This window comes from Erpetoichthys calabaricus, chromosome 3, assembly GCF_900747795.2.
Source record: "Erpetoichthys calabaricus chromosome 3, fErpCal1.3, whole genome shotgun sequence".
NCBI classification, from domain to species: domain Eukaryota; kingdom Metazoa; phylum Chordata; class Cladistia; order Polypteriformes; family Polypteridae; genus Erpetoichthys; species Erpetoichthys calabaricus.
Window position 1 is genome coordinate 314,904,101 of NC_041396.2, and position 18,972 is coordinate 314,923,072.

At 40.7% G+C, this 18,972-nt stretch overlaps 2 protein-coding genes across 3 annotated transcripts in view; both read left to right on the plus strand.

Annotated features, from left to right (window-relative positions):
* Positions 1–18,972, plus strand: part of LOC127527253 (trace amine-associated receptor 13c-like) — a 322,587-nt gene that overhangs the window by 18,369 nt on the left and 285,246 nt on the right. The gene's annotated exons all lie outside the window — the stretch shown is intronic.
* LOC127527250 (trace amine-associated receptor 13c-like) overlaps positions 7,137–18,972 on the plus strand; it is a 181,070-nt gene continuing 169,234 nt past the window's right edge. The window contains exon 1 of one of the 2 annotated variants that reach the window (XM_051925357.1): positions 7,137–7,739. In XM_051925357.1, coding sequence (XP_051781317.1) covers positions 7,250–7,739 — 490 coding nt within the window. In that variant the 5' untranslated portion in view covers positions 7,137–7,249. Of the gene's footprint in view, positions 7,946–18,972 lie in introns of both variants that reach the window. The other variant, XM_051925356.1, reaches the window with a different exon arrangement.

Here is an 18,972-nt window from a genome sequence, read left to right on the forward strand (position 1 = left end):
CTCAGGATTTGTGTATCCCCTGATCGCCTGTGTTACAGGGAGGTTGCAATCCCTGCATTGTTTTCTATGGTGCATTAGAGTTCTCTCTGTGTCAAGCAACACTCAGTTTACACACAAAGCACAGCCACCTCCTCACCAGCATCTCCTCTTTTGTAAATGTGTCGATCAGCACAAGCAGCCTGCTATCCCATCCCTCTCATCTGTTGCAGCTCAAGTCTGTTTTTCTGGCCCTACAACAATCTTTGTAAACACATCGTTAAAACAGAAATGTTTGTCATGTTTTAGTAATAATTGGCAAAATGTAGACATGAAGTTTATAATGTGTGAAGACTGAAGTCCAAATGTCAAATAAAGACTTTGACAAAAGGTACAACAAGTATAACAAGTTTAACAAACAAGGGCACTTTTATGGAAGAATATAACTGCGGAAAAAGAACTCGCATTAGGGTGCGACATTGACACCCCTTTGATACGACCACTTTGGTGGTGCAGTGGTAAGAACCGCTGACTCGTAGTCCAAATATCAAATAAACACTTTAACAAAAGGTACAAGTATAACAAAACAAGTATATAAAAGAAGAAAAAGAAATTGGATTAGGGTACAACGCTGTGTCATAATCAAGAGGCTGTGGGTTCGATTCCGGGTCCTTACAGTATTTACATTTTTACACTTACCACACATGCCAATCGGGTACTAAAAGCAGAATTTGTAAAACTAAGGGAAAATAATAAGACTTTCTTAAAATACAATATTATCTCGGCCTATAAAAGAAATAAAAATCTAAAAGATACACTGATCAATAGCAGAATGATTAATCGCAGACCACGAGAACAGAACAAAATGAAATTATTATATTGGTATAGAAGGAACTGGTTTAGAGGTCATCATGACAGATTCTTAATACCCAATGTCGCACATAACTTTTTAGATACCACCAACTGTGTCTACATAATTATATGTTTGCATTGTTTTAAGATTTACATTGGAGAAACATCGAATTCTCTAAGGCAAGATTACTACAACACCTAACCAATATCAGGTCTAATAAGCTAAATACAGCCTTAACGAACCGCTTCCATAAAATTGGGATTAACAACCTGAAAATACGAATCTTAGATCACAAGAAAGATTGGTCAGTTGGACAGAGAAAATACTGGGAAGCAAAATGGATTATAAAAACTAAAAGCATTCAGCCAAGGGGACTTAATCAAAGATGGTGATAATTTTGTTATAGATGGTATCCACTGGGTTCGTGAGTGCCTGTCTTGGACCCTAATTTTTTTAAAGGGAGTCCTTGTATGGGTTACACGAGCCCTAGTGGACGTAACACACATCCATCTAATCTGTCTTTGTTATAAGAGTTGATGGGATGTAACATTACATCCATCCCCTAAATACAGACCCTGAACCTAAGGCCTAGAGAGTTCCAGCCTAATCTTCCATCCATCCATTTTCCAACCCGCTGAATCCGAACACAGGGTCACGGGGGTCTGCTGGAGCCAAATCTTTAGCCTATAAATTGGTGCCTAATCTTAATCAATATTTCTTTTGCCTAAACTTAAGTTAGTATACTGTGAGCCGAATCTTAAATCTATACACCACACACCTAAAACCTAATCAGTGAGCCGGATGCCTAAACTTAATCAGTACTCTTCAAGCCTAATCCTAAACCAATATACTGGTAGCCTAATGTTACTCAATATTTTTATTACCTAAACTTAAATTAACACTTTGGGAGCCTAATCTTAACGGATAGACCACACGCCTAAACCTAATGAGTGGATTTGGGGCCTAAGCTTTTGACTTAAGTGAAGGCACAGATGGAGGATTCTAGCTTTGTTACAGACATGGACATAGAAGGCCCTTATGCTTTTTTGATACAAAAGAACACTCTTTTTGAAAGAAAGAAAGAACAAGAAGATGTTTTGTGTTCTCCTTGATTGTTGCAACAACACTACAAAGACAAACTCATCATCCACATTACTGCATCTGACCAATAAAGAGAATTCTGGGAAGGGAGACACTTTCAACAACTTCATCAGTGGAGCGGATTATGTAACCTACAACTCATCAGCCTGTGGTTAGGGGAAAAGAAAAGACGTCAAGGGAATCAATAAAATAAAACTCAGTGCAAACTGGAGAAACCTGAGATGAGAAAACCTGACACCAGAGAGCAAAGTCAAGGAATTTAACACAAAATTACTTCAGCTGTGTGTATTTATATAATGGCATTTCACCTGAACAGACATCACAATCAGGAAATACGATGCGCTGAATCAAATTTAGGACCTGAGTGGACAGTCACAGCATTGTTTGAGTTAGTGACATTACTTGATACAAAGAACTTTCACGTGTTTGAAATCAACATGATGAAGTTTATCTAAAAGCACCGATATAAGGCATCAGGTCTTTGTTAATGATCACTTTAAAAACACTTGTGTTCAAGTTCTTACTAAAGCATTCATTTCAAACATATAGATATCAAATCACACAAATGATCGCACACCTATGTATTGTGTCGTTAGATTTATAAATGTCTTACAAGATAACTGAACACTTTCTGTGTATGAAGTAGCAGGAGCCATTGTGCTCTACAACAACACTGAAGCCATTTGAGATATGAAAGAGAGATGATAGTGTTGAGCAACCATCTCACACAACCTTCTCCTATATTTTATAAACAATTCTTCGGAGTTAATTGGTGTATCAAAGACACAAATGAAGGCAAACGGTTTAACTCTAGAATACCTGAAGCCTATAAAAAAAGTTGTAATGCCGGGCCACCTTATATTCCCTCTCACCTCCTCATCAGCATCTTTTCTTTTGCAAATGTGTCGATCAGCACAAGCAGCCTGCTATCCCATCACTCCACCTGATGCGGCTCAAGTCTGTTTATCATGGTGTAACGTGTCTGTAATTGTAGAGGGTAAATAATACAGTATATCGTTATTTAGAATACATACATTACATGTGTGTTCCGTGTCTACCATGATTTGTGTAAATGTAGGATGACAGGAAATGCGAGACAAACGTTGAACACATAACTAAACTTTCAGAAACGTTTTTCAATTTATAGTACTAATGACAAAATCTTGACTTAAAGTGTATAATATCTGAAGACGGTAGTCCAAATATCAAATAAACACTTTCACAAAAGGTTCACGTATAACAAAACAAGTACATTTTATCCAAGAATGTAACTGAAGAAAAAGAAATTGGGTTAGGGTACAACGCTGTGTCATAATCAGGAGGCTGTGGGTTCTATTCCGGGTCCTTACAGTATTTACATTTTTGAGTAGTGAGTTGCTATTATTATTACTGTTATAGAGTAAAAACATAAATTTGATTTGAGTCTGTAACGGCCGGTGTAAATGTATGGTACTAGTAAAGGTTAGCCTTTTTTTAAAATTTAATTTTTATTTATTTTTATTTTTTTTATTAAGTCAGACAAGCGTTAAGCAGCTGCGGCTCATCCCAAAGAGTACAGACTCTTCTAAGGATCTGTTCTATAAGTAATCATCATTGACAAGGCCCCTCGCTCTCGCAGCCTCCATAAATGATCCATAGACCACCCCTACATTTGTTCTAAGGTCCTCAAGCACCTTTAATACGTAGTAAAAGTGGTCTTAGACAATATCGGTATCTTTAATATCTGTCTTCTTACTGTCCATCTCCAAGTCGTATCTTCACACTGGTAAAGCTCTGGCAATTGCCAATAAAAATACTCCCTCACTCCAGGTATGTCCTTATTCAGCTTAAACCAAACTGACAGGGTGGTATGTCTACCCCTACCCCTAATAAATGTGCATACTTCATTTTCCACTTTAAATTCAACGGCATAATTATATGCAAATGCTCACAGACATCAAATCAAAACAGCGGCCACACTGCCTCGGGGCGCAGATACAATGAGAATTCACCAATTGCCTATTTTCATCACGTTCAAGAGTAGTACCCTCTCTAATGATAATGTTGACACAATCATGACCTTAAATACGTATTTGAAGACGCACCTCACATGACTCACATACAGCTTCAAATTTACTAACCACTCATTCGTTACTGTCCTTCCACTTATCTTAACTCTTTGACACCTGTATGGAAAAAGTACTGAAAATATCTTTCCTTCCAAGTTTGGATCAAGGAAACTAATCCTCTGGCTGTCCCTATTTACATCCCATGAATCTGCTCTAGAACAGATCAGGAGGTCCTGCTCCAGAGTTGGTTCTCCTTCTGGGTGCTCAAACACGATGGCTACCTCATTTGTCCTTGGAGAATTATGTCTCTGTGGATTCCTATCCAGTACTGTACTATTGCTACTGTAACAGTGGCTGGTCGAGCAGGTGTTCCTCTGTTCATTCCTCTTCAATTTCAAACAACATTCTACACGCTGGAGTGAAAAGATTAATTTTACTCATTCGTCACTTAACTGATTCATCAGTTCAAGATGACACCTTGAATTGTCCACACGACACATTTGCTGTTGGTGACCTTGTCTGAACTGAAGATATGCAGGTGAGCCTAATGACTCTACTCCTCATTTTCTGGGTGCGACACACCTGCCTGATGGTAACAGTTATCAGTTATCTGGAAACAATAGGGTCCTCTATGAGTAGGAGGGGGGATAATATTCACAGAGAGAACAATTAGGATACCTGATGTTTTCAAATGAAATTCACAGAATCTGCACCTTGACATGTCTGTTACCAGAAGTGGAGGTAAGACAAGTCTCTCTTCATTACAACACCTACTGTATATCCCTTTGCTAGTCTGCGCCTCCTCAATAAATCTTTAACCACAATATTTGCACTGACTGCCCAGACTACACTATAGTGGTCCCCTACAATCGCTACGTCATAATTTAAGTCAAATCTCGACAGTTGTAATAAGATTTGGGGCTCCCCTGTCCCAATGCCTCCACACCCTATGATGCTGAACATCACACTGCAGTTTGGCTCTGCTTGTTTTTGTTTTCTCCTGGGCCCGCACTGCTGTAATGGCCGTAGTATTCTTATGATTTCACTCTCCATGTTCTTCTGGGGTTTTTGCTGCCTGAGTATTGTGTGTTCACAGACGTCCTTAATAATTTGCACATTCATATCCTCAGGCAATTTCTCATCCTGGTCTGCTGCTTCACATTTTGAATTCTTTTATGCCAGAATTCCTTAGCTTTGGGTGTTTTGTGCTGTCTCATCATATTATGCATTTGATCTCTTTCCATAATGGAAGGTTATTGCTTTTGAGATACAGCTACCTGTTTCTGTCCATGTGGCAGTTACTCTCTTTTGGATGTGCTCAGTGTTAACGTTTGCAGTGCTGTGTGTCCCATTGCTATATCTCTGTGATATGCCATTTAGTACAGGATTTGTACAAGCAGTGTTAATGTTTCTTATACGCCATCTATTGGAATGACAAATGCAATGCATTTTACCACTAAAAATGTTTAAGAAGTGGCATCTGTTGGAAAGGCAGAGAAAAAGCAACTGGATGAACAGAACACACAGAAACTTTAATTAAAGTGGATATAATAGGCTGACCTGCTGTTTTGTGGTCAGGAATATTTTTGTACAAACCGATAGTGATCTGTAGAGTGACAGTTGGGACATCTGCTGTACACATCAGGGCGCTATATAACCTTAACCATCATCATTCTCTTAACCATCTTAATGGCTTCTGAATGAGTCCATTATAACACTTAAGTCTTTCTCCTAATCAGCACTTTCAGGTTTCAGACCTCCCACTGTGTTTTCAGACCTGACATTTTACTTCTTGTGAAGACGTGTGAGTGTCCGACGATGGGTGGGCTCCCTGTGCAGAGCTGCTTTATAACCTAAAGCCTGCTGACCTGCTGTCCCCCAAAATGTATTGCACTATGCATACTAATGACATAAATTTGTGACAAGTGACACTATAAGGTGCTTCAGTGACACAAGGAGAGACGAAGGACCTCACATGAAGTTTATAATAACAGACCACCTGTGTGTCACGTATGAACTCTTGTGTGGTGAGGACCACTTCACTGTCTGTGTCGATGAGGAGGGAATGACAACAACACGACACACAAACTCCTGTAAAGTTGTACGTCTGCCATCAGTGAGCAGCTGCTGCTAATTGTTTAATCAAAACTGAACTCGTGTGATGGAGATGGTGGTCCTCTCGTATTTTTATTGTACAGTTCAGAGTTTCTGTAAATAACATCACTTGCTGTTACTCTAATGCAGTATGAATTTAATACAACTGTAATATTAATATAAAATAGTGAATCTAAGATTTAAAATATTAGTAGATTGTTCTGGAGAAATCTTGACATCATTTCTATCGTTATTAAGAACTTTAATTGTCATTATAGTGATAACGGCTAACAGACTCATGCAGTGCGGTGCTCCTCGGTGCTTCAAAACCAACAGACGCAGTCATTTAGTTTTGTTTGATACAAAGTTACAAATCAGTTACACAGCAAATGTCCTCAAAATTAAAAAGAATATCAGTCTGCACTGCTGCATTGGAATTCTGAGAGTTTACCTGCCACTGCCACAGAGAAATGCATGTTGTGTGTTTGGTGATTTAAGAAAAGAAAGACGTCCAGTAAATCAGACAAAGACAATCAGCACAACATCAGACTGACAGAGAGCAACGGGGGGAATACTGTTAGGAATTTAATGTGAGGGTCCGGAAAAGACAAAAACACACAGCTGATACTGTACACTGTATGTGTGTGTGTGCGTGTGTGTGTGTGTGTGCGTGGGCCTCTCATGAGCACAGGGTGGTCCAGCACACTCCATGTAGGAGTCTGAGGGGCTCTGAGCAGCACAGGACAGGACGGAGTGTCAGACCACCACTGGGCACAACCTCAGCTCATCTGAACCTGCTGATTTAATGTGCTGCTCGCTGTGATGAGGAAAGAAAGTCAAAGTGACTGAGAACAAAAAAACAAAAACATCAGACAGAGGAGAAGAAGGAAACTGCAGAGAGCCAGCAGCTGGACCACTGTGGAGCTGTGAGGAGAGACCACCGCAGCCCTGAGCGGCTCCTGAGAAACAAATATAATGGAGACATCTGAGATTTGATGAACTCATTAGTGAGTAAGAACTGAAATGAACAAACAAACATCCTGAGAGAATTTGTGAAGCACACACAGCAGAGAGATGCCTCATGTGAATTACGTCAGCAGAGAGAATATGGCAGTCGCAGGGCCTCAGTGTATAAACATCTCAGTGTGCAGGCAGGACGGCTCAGTCAGGGACAGACATGGAGTTTAAACAACTGAAAGTTGGCCGTTGTTATCCTCACAGTAATACATCTTGTTATAAACTGATTAATGAAACTGAAGTTTATGGACTTTATTACACTTTCTCGTGTCTTTTGCTTTTCTCGACAGTCTTTGGAAATCTTCTTGTCATCATTTCTATTTCTCATTTTGTTCAGCTGCACACGCCGACTAATCTTCTGATCCTTTCACTCGCAGCGGCCGATTTCTTAACAGGTTTCTTTGTGATGCCCTTTACTTTGATTGGCATGATAGAAACTTGCTGGTACTTTGGAGTTCTTTATTGTTATTTATATCAGGCACTTGTAAATATTCTTACTACAGTAGTTGTATATAATGTTGCTTTAATATCCATTGATCGCTACATTGCTGTATGCCATCCTTTCTTTTACAGCTCAAAAATAACTTTGACTGTTGCAGCCATCAGCATTGCTGTAGTGTGGCTGTTTGCAGTTTTAATTACAGTCATAGGTTTATGTTTGAGTTATATTGACATAGAGAGATGTGAAGGAGCTTGTGGAGTATACACTTATTATGAAATGTCCATTTTTATTTTACTTGTAACTTTTTTTCTTCCTTATTCACTGATGATTGGTTTTTATATCAGAATATTTGTAGTTGCAAGAAGCCATTCAAGAGCCATCAACTGTATGATAGAAAAGAGACAAACTGAGGAGGTGAGTGGCAGAAAAATATCAAAACCATCTGAAAGAAAAGCCGCAAAAACATTAGGAATAGTCGTGGGGGCTTTTATTATCTGCTGGCTGCCTATTTATGTGCACAATTTTTTTAGTGATATTAATAATATAATCACAGTTATCATCAGGGGTGTCTTTGTGTTGTTAAGTGAAGTGAATTTTGGAGTTAATCCAATTCTTTACGCTTTTCTTTATTCCTGGTTTAGAAAAGCACTTAAAATAATCCTGACTTGTAAAATATTCAGTCCAGCTTCTTCAGTGCTCAATCTACTGTAAATGTACTGTAAAAAAAATTACTGTAAAATTAATTTTATGAGCTTAGATGTTTTAAATTATTTGTACATTATTCCTTTGCTCACTTTTCTTATTAGCAGTGCAATACTTGGACATATTTCTTAACAATACAATCATTTCATATTCGCTGTATTGTTTTTGTTACAATTGTACTCTATTAGTGTAAAGTGTACACTGTTTATGATTATTGTTTATTTCACCACAACTATTGTCATAAATCATATTCTTCTTATTTGAATGTGTAATAAACAGCACTGTAAATGTAGGAGACTCCTGGCAATTCCTATAAACACTTCAGCGTTTCTTCGTGACTTTTTATTTTTACATTGTAAAATGATTATTGCTATTTCCATTATTTTGGGAGGGAATTATTTATCTGATCATAAATTAAGTAATGTGCTGAATTTTACCTAATAGCTGTAAATATAAAGATCTTTTAACATCTGGAGCTATAATTTCCACCGACGTTCAGATTTCACAACTAAAAACTCCACAGCTGAGCTCAGATGACGGCCGACATTCTGTTCAGCTTTGGTCAGGCGTGTGGTGATTTGTTTGAGAGTCAAATTCTGTTAAATGTTCCTTTATTGTTTTACTTTTATATCAAACTAAACTCTTCATTTTATTGTGAAGTTAATGTTTCCTATTCCTGCACTTTAATCCGCACTCCTCCTCACTAAGGCAGCAGATGACAGACGAGTGCAGACGGAGCAGTCGGCCTTCACTCCTCACACTGCTGGCTCACTAAATGACACTGAGGTGACTGTGAGGAACTGAAATGGACGACTGAGAAGGTCAAATGAGGTTTGATGTCCACAATTAAACGTAGGATTTGCTCCTTTAGACTGACGTTTGTTAATATTTGTGAACTCTCATTAGCCGCAGCTGCTCACCTCATACAGAACACAATTAATACTTCAGAGAACAGCATTGTGCTCAATTCTATAAAAACAGAGAAACTTAAACCTTTAATAAAGAAATTACATTTGTATGTCAGTAATCGTCTGCCTGTCACCACATTTATTCCTTTTGATAGTCACATCACAAATTGTTCAGCTTTCTCTCTCTTTCATTTGTCAAATGGCTGCTGGTTGTTGTAGAGCACAATGGCTCAGAAAGTGTTCAGTTATCTTGGTAAGACTTATAAAATCTAACAACACAATACAGAGGTGTGCGCTCAGTCGTGTGTTTTGATATTTTATTTCTTTGTAATGAATGCTTTAGTGAGGATTTGAACACAAGTGTCTTTAAGTGATCATTAACAAAGACCTGACACTTGATATCCGTGTGTTTAGATAAACCTCAGCTTGTTGATTTCAAACACGTGAAAGTTCTTTATGTCAAGTCATGTCACTAATCCCACACAATGCTGTGACTGTCCACTCAGATCCTAAATTTGATTTAGCTCATTGTATTTCCTGATTGTGATGTCTGTTCAGGTGAAATGCCATTATATAAACACACACAGCTGAAGTCATTTTGTGTTAAATTCCTTGACTTTGCTCTCTGGTGTCAGTTCTCGTCTCAGGTTTCTCCTTTTTGCACTGAGTTTTATTTAATTTATTCCCTTGACGTGTCTTCCTTTCCTCTAACCACAGGCTGACGAGTTGCAGGTTACACAATCCATTACACTGATGAAGTTGTTGAAAGTGTCTCCCTTCCCAGAATTCTATTTATTGTCCAGATGCACTAATGTGGACGGGTAATTTTTTTTGATGTATTGATGCAACACACAAGGACAGCAGAAAATAAAAAAGACAAACATGACACATTGTAATGTGATTTTATTATGTTTTATATCATGTACTTGCTATCGAGGCCACAAGCGAACCGACGTTGGCAATAACTCCACCCATGGAGGTCAGGCCTGATTTTCTCTCAAAACTTCAATGTCAATTTCCGCAAACATCAGCATCTTTTAAAAGAGAACAGTGGAATGACGATTTACTGAAGTTAACTGACAGTGTACAACATGCCCCATGCCACCAGAATACTACTTTGTACTTTTAAATGGTTTATTATGTCATTTGTCAGAACATGAGGGTGAGTTAGCACACACAAACCTCTTGGGTGGCCATCTTGGAACTGACAAAACACTCGAAAGGATAAAAGTTTGATTTTAATGTAAGGGAATTAACGAGGAGATCCGTCACTTTTGTGTTTTGTGTCTGGCATGTCAGCTGTGACAGATTCCTAGTAAAGACCATGCTCCTCTTATTCCAATCCTCTGATGGATATACGAACTTCTGAACGTATCAGGGTGGACATAGTAGACTCTCAGCCTGAGGACATAAATTGGATTATGCTACAGGGTATCCAGAGGCTATCCTCTTAAAGTCCAGAAGCATCGCATGGGCACTGGCAGGGGTCATCACGCTTATCCCAAAGGAGGTCCTAACGGACCAAGGGACGCTGTTTACCTCAGAGATGTACAGGGAGGTTTCCAAATTGCTCCAAATCAAGCACCTTAAGACTTCAGTGTGCCACTCTCAGCCTGATGGTCTAGTCGAATGGCTTAATAAGATGCACAAGTAAATGCTTGTCATAGTGGGTTTGTACCTCATTTTTCTGAGAGGGTTGTGTCCTTGACTGACCTGACAAGGAAAACAGTATACAAGTTTCTTCTATAGCCCGTGAGTGTGTTGCTATGCACCTCAATAATGTGGTTATTCACAGATCCCTGGTCTCTAAAATGCCATGTAAATGCCACGTTATCAGAGGTAGATTTCCTGTGAATAACCTGATTAAGTAAACCTCTAAACCGTTAAACGGGTAACATGTAAGGATTTTCTAGTCCACTGCACTCTGTCAGCCTGCGAGTGTCTTTACTTCACACCCACGCATCCCTCCCAGTTATTATTATTATTATTATCCAGCAGCAGCAGGTGTAAGGCAAGAAGCACATGTGCCGGTATGACGCCCCTTTAATAAAAATAATAATTTGCATTTATAGAGCACCTTTCACAAATCCAAAGTCGCTTTACAGCTGGCAGTCTACCTTCACATTACTCCTTACCCTTCTTACTTGCATTATAACAGGTTTATCACACGGCACTCCGCTTACTTGAAAGCCTTGAACAGCACCTGTCAGTTTTGGAATTGATTGGTTTGCTTCTCTCTCTGTGACATTCTCTGCTCCTGGCAGAACTGTCATCTCTGACTTGTCATGGAGCACGTTTAAACTTTTGAAAAGAGACAAATGTTTGTTTGCAGTGCTTTGAATAAAGTTCCTGTTTTTTTTCTACAACCTCCTGTGTCTGTGCAAATCTGTGACCCACGCGTGACAAGTGGTACCAGGAGTGGTTGCACAGATGGATGCCGAGGAGTTATTTCAAATTGCTCAGAATGTTCCACTTCCTTACGATCCAGAGGATGACCTGCCCCCTATCCCTGATCTGAATGTCCCGGTTCATAACCGTCGACAGTACATCCCTTTGCCTCCGCTTCCTGAAAATTCTAAGAATGTGCTGATGAAGATGGGTCCATCCGATGAACCAGACATGTTCCTTTTAGCCTTTGAGCAAGTGGCAACTTTATTGGGATTGGACAAATGACACTGGGCCGTTATCATCACACCTTTTTTGTCTGGGGATGCTCTACTGTCCTTACAGAATGTGCCTCACGATAAGCTCGGTGATTATAATTCCTGAAGCAACAAATTGTTTTACGTAAGACTGTGACTTTTTTGGCTAAAGGTTTTGCACTTAACGACTGGAACCTAAACATGGACGGTCCCATCTGTGCACAAATTCAAGATTTGATTCATAAAGTGCATTGCTGGTTTGAGGGAGACGTGGTGGAGCGAATTATGGAGAAAGTTGTCATGAATATATTACTGGCTGGAATACCTGCAGTTCTTCGAGATGAATTTCTTCGTCATGATGTAGAATCATTATCGATTATGTTCAGACGATTAGAAGGTTCTCAGACCGCTTGGAGAAAGAGCGATGGATTTGGTGCTGTTACACAACCTACGAAGGAGCGTCCAGGACATTGTCGTCGCTTTGATCGATGGCTACAGCAAAGACAAGCTGCAGGACCTGACAATCGAATGGGGTCAGGAAGGCCTCCGGGGAATCCGGTTGTTAAGGAGGTGCCCATATCTGGGGAGACAGGAGCAGGCCGCGGACGTCGCAGGCTATATTTCGGCAGTGGAGCTGACTGAAGATGTTTCCGGTGTGATCAACCCGGTCACTTGGCGAGAGAATGTCGCTTGTCTCCAGCTCAATCAATGAAAATTGGATTGGCTGAGGTTTGTTGCTCAAATATTCCCTATTCTCCGGATAAAAAAGATGGCTTGTTAATCTTGGTGAAGTTGGGGGGCTGCGAGATCTCAGCATTATTGGACTTGGGCAGTGACCTTTGTGTTGTCAAACGAGACTGTCTTGATGACAGATGCCTTAGTGACACTGAGACTGTAAAGATACGTTGTGTACATGGTGATGTTAAAGACTATCAGACATTGCTTCTTCCTTTGACTTATAAGGGTCGCCACTTTAAAGTTTGGTCTGCCGTTTTGGACTCCTGCCCCTGGCCATTACTCATAGGAAGGAGGAATGCCCTTTTTCCTAAACTAATTAATAAATGTCAGGCACCGGTCATCAAGTCGCCTGTTGGGCTTTATGGGGGGGGAGAAGAAGGAGAACTAGTGGCGGTCAGGGATAATTTAGAGCCCCAATTAGATATTGAACCCGATCTCTCCAGCGAGACTGAGGGAGACACCCTCCCACAGTGGCAGGCAGGCCCATCTACATCTTCTCAACTTGCAGATGCCTCCGAACACAAACCGAGTGATAGCAGCATACTGATAGCTTATTAGAATATGTATTTAAACAGACTCACTCTGCCAATGACTCTTATTACCAAGAGCGTGATACCAGGGGCTTGAAAACTCCACACTTTCTAGAAAAAGACGGCTGCCTTTCCAGAGTGATTTCAGACCATTTAATGGGGGAATTTATTGAACAACTAGTTGTACCTGAAGTGCATAGGGAAATTCTTTTGCAGTTGGCCCACTCTCACATCTTGGGAGGGCACTTGGAGGCTGATAAGAAAAGAGAGCGGTTATCAAAATGATTTTATTGGCTGAATATGGGAAAAAATGTTGAACGGTTCTGTACTTCATGTCCTGACTGTCAGATCATTTCCACTTATAAACCTCCTCGGGCTCCCCTTTGTCCTATGCCTATTTTGGAAATCCCCTTTCAGCGGGTGGGATTAGATATTGTAGGCCCCTTACCTAAGACTAAAAATGGGTACCAATATTTGCTGGTGTTGGTTGACATCCAGAGGTGGCCACTTTGAAAAAGGCCAACTCCTCCGCTGTAGCCAAAGCTCTGTGTGGGATTTTTACTCGTTTTGGCATCCCTAGAGAAATTTTAACTGATCAAGGCACACCTTTTACTTCTCACATGAAGAAACAATTGTGTGACAGCTTTGCTATTAAGAAATTGAGTACCACTGTTTACTATCCACAGACTAATGGTTTGACTGAACGGTTTAACAAGACTTTAAAACAGATGATCAGGCGAGTCGCTCATAATGATCCTACATCCTGGGACTCGGTCCTGACTTTTGTTATGTTCACAGTGCGGGAATCGCTGCAGGCGTCCACTGGCTCGAGTCCGTTCGAGTTGTTATTTGGCAGGAGCCCGAGAGACATCCTGGATGTTGTACGAGAGGAATGGATAGGAAACGAGTCAACAGCTCTTGGGCCGAGTTTTGCAGATCGGGTAGTTTTGTTGCAAGATAGAATTTCTAAGGTTTCTTCTATTGCTGAGGAGCATCAACAACGTGAGCAGAAAACTCAGAAACGTCTTTACGATAGGCGCAGTAAGCTCCGTGAATTCAAACATGGTGATCGTGTTTTGGTACTGGTTCCGTCTGACCCGCACAAATTCCTAGCTAAATGGCAGGGCCCCGCCATTATTGAGGAGCATATGGGTCTGGAAAATTACAAGGTTAGAATACCAGGCCGGCGAAAACCATTCCAGATTTTACACATTAATCACTTGAAGGAATGGCACAACCGACAAGGGGTTTACACTTCCTTGGCTGCTGTTTCTTAGACCGATGCTGCCATTGGTAATGATTTGACTGACTCACTGCCAGTTTTGGAAATGATTGTTTTGCTTCTCTCTCTCTGTGACATTCTCTGCTCCTGGCAGAACTGTCATCTCTGACTTGTCATGGAGCACGTTTAAACTTTTGAAAAAGAGACAAATGTTTGTTTGCAGTGCTTTGAATAAAGTTCCTGTCTTTTTTCTACAACCTCCTGTGTCTCTGTGCAAATCTGTGACCCAAGCATGACAACATACAGTAAAAAAAAATTACACAACAGACAAAAGAAGAGGAAAGTTTTCAGTTGAGATTTGAAGGTGGAGAAAGAGGAGCAAACTCAGAGAGACTGAGGAAGAGAGTTCCAGAGTTGAAGGGCCATAACACTGAAGGAGCTGCCTGCCCTCCCAGGGTGGAGAGTCTGGTGTGTGGGACAGTAAGGAGATTGCTGCTCGAGAACCTGAGAGAACGACAAGGAGTGTAAGGAGCTGAGTGAGGTAGAGGAGGGCAAGGTTATGTAGGGCCTTGAAGGTGACAAACAGAATCTTGAATTTAATCCTTGATGGCACCGGTAACCAGTGAAGCTGGGAGAGAACAGGGGGAATGTGAGCAAAACGCTTTGTGTGGCTGCCGGGTTCTGCATGCACTGTAGCCTCTGTGTGGATTTATGGAGGTCGATGAAGAGGGAATTGCAGTAATCAATACGAGACTTTATGAAACAATGAACCAGAGTTTGAGCCTCATTAAAAGACAGAAATGGACAGAGGCGAGCAATGTGACAGAGATGAAAGAATGAAATTCTGGAAAGAGACCTAAAGTGTAGCTCAAAGTTAAGTGAGGAATCAAACAAAACACCAAGATATCTGACAACAGGAGCAGGTTTGACAAGTGGACCATCAACAGAAACAGAGAAATTGGATGCCTTAGAAAGTTGGGAGTTTGGGCCGACCAGTAACACTTCCGTTTTATTGGCATTAAGTTTGAGAAAGTTATTTCCCATCCATAGTTTAAGATCAGTGAGGTGAATCTGTAGGGGAGTCTGTACTAAGATATGCAGGGCTCAGTCACACAGCCAAGGAGAACACATTCATAAAGTGTCCCTTTGTTTAAATATATTTAAGAAACAAGAGAAATGATCACAGGCTTCTGTTTCTGGTGGCTGATGATGGCGTTGAACTCTTTTTAGCTCAGTTTGACATTGGAGAGCTTTGAGAACTCCAGATCACTTACACGTGATTTTTAATAACGCAGGTTCCTCGCCTTATCCTGGTTACATGTGGCCTTGTAAACACACCTGCGCTTAGAGGACTTCTTACACACCTCTTGTAAAACACACACCCCACTTTCCAGTTTATTACACAATAAAGACCTTTCAGGCTTCATCAGTACACTTCAGACTTGAATGAAAGTTCACAATTAATGCCAGGAGGAGTAGTAAGAATTATATTATTGTAAGGAATTAGTATCACCTTCCACAATGTCTCCCTTAGTAAGAATTACATTAAAAATGTACAGTTTAAGCAATGAGGTTCATTGAAGTCGATGATGTAGTTGTAGAACTTCTGTCTCTGATGAAGCCTGAGGCACAAGTGCTGTTCTTCCAGTGGCTTTAAAATACGAATATAAAATGTATAAAGGGTCCAATCAACACAAACATTACTAAGACAGGCAAGAATGCCCTTAAAAATACTTCACAGCGTGTCCTAAATGAAGATGTCGGCCATTCTGCTCGTTCTTTTTGAAAGCCTGCAGCCCCTTGTACTACATTTAATAATAATACATTTTATTTATGTAGTGCCTTTCCCATGCTCAAGAAGCCCACCACTGAGGATAGCATCTCTGCCAGCGGGCACAGTCATTTATACAGCTGTGAACACTTGCAGTTCATTCTTTTTAGGTTTAGCCCACCATGACAGCTGTGACTTATTCAGACCCCACACACTGGACTGTGTTTCCTCAAGGATACGGTGAAAGGCCTGTGGTGTTTTCACAAAGTCTTTAACGTGAACTTGACGCAGCTGAGTTTACACACCTTGCCTTTACACATCTTGCCTGAAGAAGGGGCCTGAGTTGCCTCGAAAGCTTGCATATTGTAATCTTTCTAGTTAGCCAATAAAAGGTGTCATTTTGCTTGGCTTTTCTCTACATTCATAATGGCTAACACGGTACAACACCCTAGTACTACACACCCAGTCTTAATACACGACAGTATACTGATGAGCTACAGTGATGTGCTCTCAACACACAAGCTGCCATCATATAAAGTCACATTTTGTCAAACAAAAGTGGGACACCTGGGTCATGTCCTGTGTGGAAACATGAGAGCCAGGAGTGTATCACTGCCATTCAGAACACCTCAGTCAGTAACTCACCAATGGAGGTGTCACCGCCGATGGCATGGCCAGTCCTCTAAGAGGACTCCACCTCACACTTTATGCTACTGACTGATCTGCTTCACACATGATGAATAATTTACGGTGTAAACACGCATGTCACTACCTGATTGGTACTCCACTTGGATTTACACCCCACAAGGGGTACATTAAGTGACCATAATGAGAATATTATGGAAGGACTTGCTTGTTCTGCATGTATTCATTGTACCTTGTGCTGGATTAAGCTTGCTGTGCTCCTCACTATGCACCACAGATCGGGTAGTGACAGAGACGGCCCCCCAATTCATCACAGATTCTGTGGGAATGCAAACATTAACTTCCAGTACTGAGAAGATCAACCAGCAATGTACCAATTTAAAGTACCAGCGCAAAACAAGACAGTCACCAAGTCTACAGCTCTGATCACTATGTGCTCACAGAGTTCCCATCTTTGGTGCATTGATAGGCTGTGCCAAGCAGCGGTGGCATGGGACTGGCACGTTCTATTGTTTGAAGTTGTACTCCAGGCAGCTGGCAACTCTTTTTTGTTCCCAATCTGTCAGTGCAGATGCTTTTCACTTTCTTATTCCATCAAGAAGACAGAAACGCCTTGTTTGTAGTAATAAATCTCTGGGCATTATTATTATTATTTCAGACTCTGGGAGGTGGAGAGCTCTTTCAAGGTTTGTTTTAACTCACCGTCATGCCACGTAGAAACTTAAACTTGCATTTGTCTGAAATAAATTTTTTCATTATTTATTTTTTACTTATTACTAGTTTGTGGTCAGTTATTTTATTTTGTTTGCTCATATCACATTTGTAGCCACAATAATCGTTCCAGTATAGTAGGCAGACACTTCCCAAGCCCTCAGGGACACTTAAAAGACCATCGCACCATTATAGTCCAGTAAAGACTAGTTTGGTTTTTCTTTTTCCTTTGAAGTTCTGAACATCTCGTGTCAAACCAAATCCCATGGGGTTCACTCAGGCCTACTCACAAACACATGCTGAAGTCGTGTGGCTACTGCTGGCTTTGGATACTGGAATGTACCTTCCCAACTCAGTCACACCTGGCCTTCCTGAGTTTCTCCTCTTTATAACACAGACGTCCAATGAGCTGCAGGCATTGTGCCTCTCAAACAGTATGACATTGCATCAGGAAATCCCCTCTAGGGCCATATATAGCTGGCTGAGCTCTCATCTTCTCCGACTGCTTAAATCTAATTTCTCCTTCCCTTCCTAAATCTCGATCTTCGGTGACTGAAGAGACCTGACTATCTGCTCACTCGTACTGATTTGCAGAAGGTTTGCTCCGGGACAAGGACGGCAGTCTGTGGATTTTGACTATAAGGAGGTGGTGGACAGAATAATCATCATCATCCTCGAGATTGCATTTTGAATGTCAGTTAAACACAAGCATTTGGCAGTAAAGAGCATTTCACCTGAGGCACTGCCACAGATTTTACATTGGTAAGCTACTCTGACTCATTCTGCTCCTGGTGCTGCACATTTACCTTTTATTTTGAACACTTTTTTCTTTTGATTTTGGCTCGGTTTTGATTCTCTCTTGTAATTGTGGATTGTGCACGGTTTATCTAATTCTAGAAAAGGCAGCCATTATGCAGCTAAATGATCACTTGAATAAACATTGTGTTTTTGACAAGTTTCAGTCAGATTTCAGAACAAATCACAGTATAGAAACTGCACTTGTTAAAATAGTAAATGACTTGCGGGTCAATGCAGACAGAGGCCCTGTATCTGTTCTCATCCTCTGAGATCTCAGTGCCTCCTTTGATACCATTGATCACAGTATTCTTAGAAATCGCCTTAGTCAATGGGTGGGCCTCTCTGGCAGGGTCTTACTTAACAGGTAGAACATTCTTTGTTAGCTGTGGTAATTATACTTCAGAGACACATGATATTCTATATGGGGGTCCACAAGGGTCTCTCCTGGGTCCGCTGCTCTTCTCGATCTCCATGCTTCAATGAGGTCAGATTATCTCGGGGCATAACGTGAGCTACCACAGCTATGCTGACAACACACAACTGTATTTATCAATAGCACCTGATGACCCCGACTCTCTTGATTCACTGTCCCAATGTCTTACTTGTGTTTCTGAATGGATGAGTAGTAATTTTCTCAAATTAAATAAGGAGAAAACAGAAATCTTAGTGATTGGCAAAAATGGATATAGTGAGAGTATTAGAAATAAACTTGACCCATTAGGCTTAAAAGTCAAGACATAGGTAAAGAATTTAGGGGTAATTATTGACTCTGTC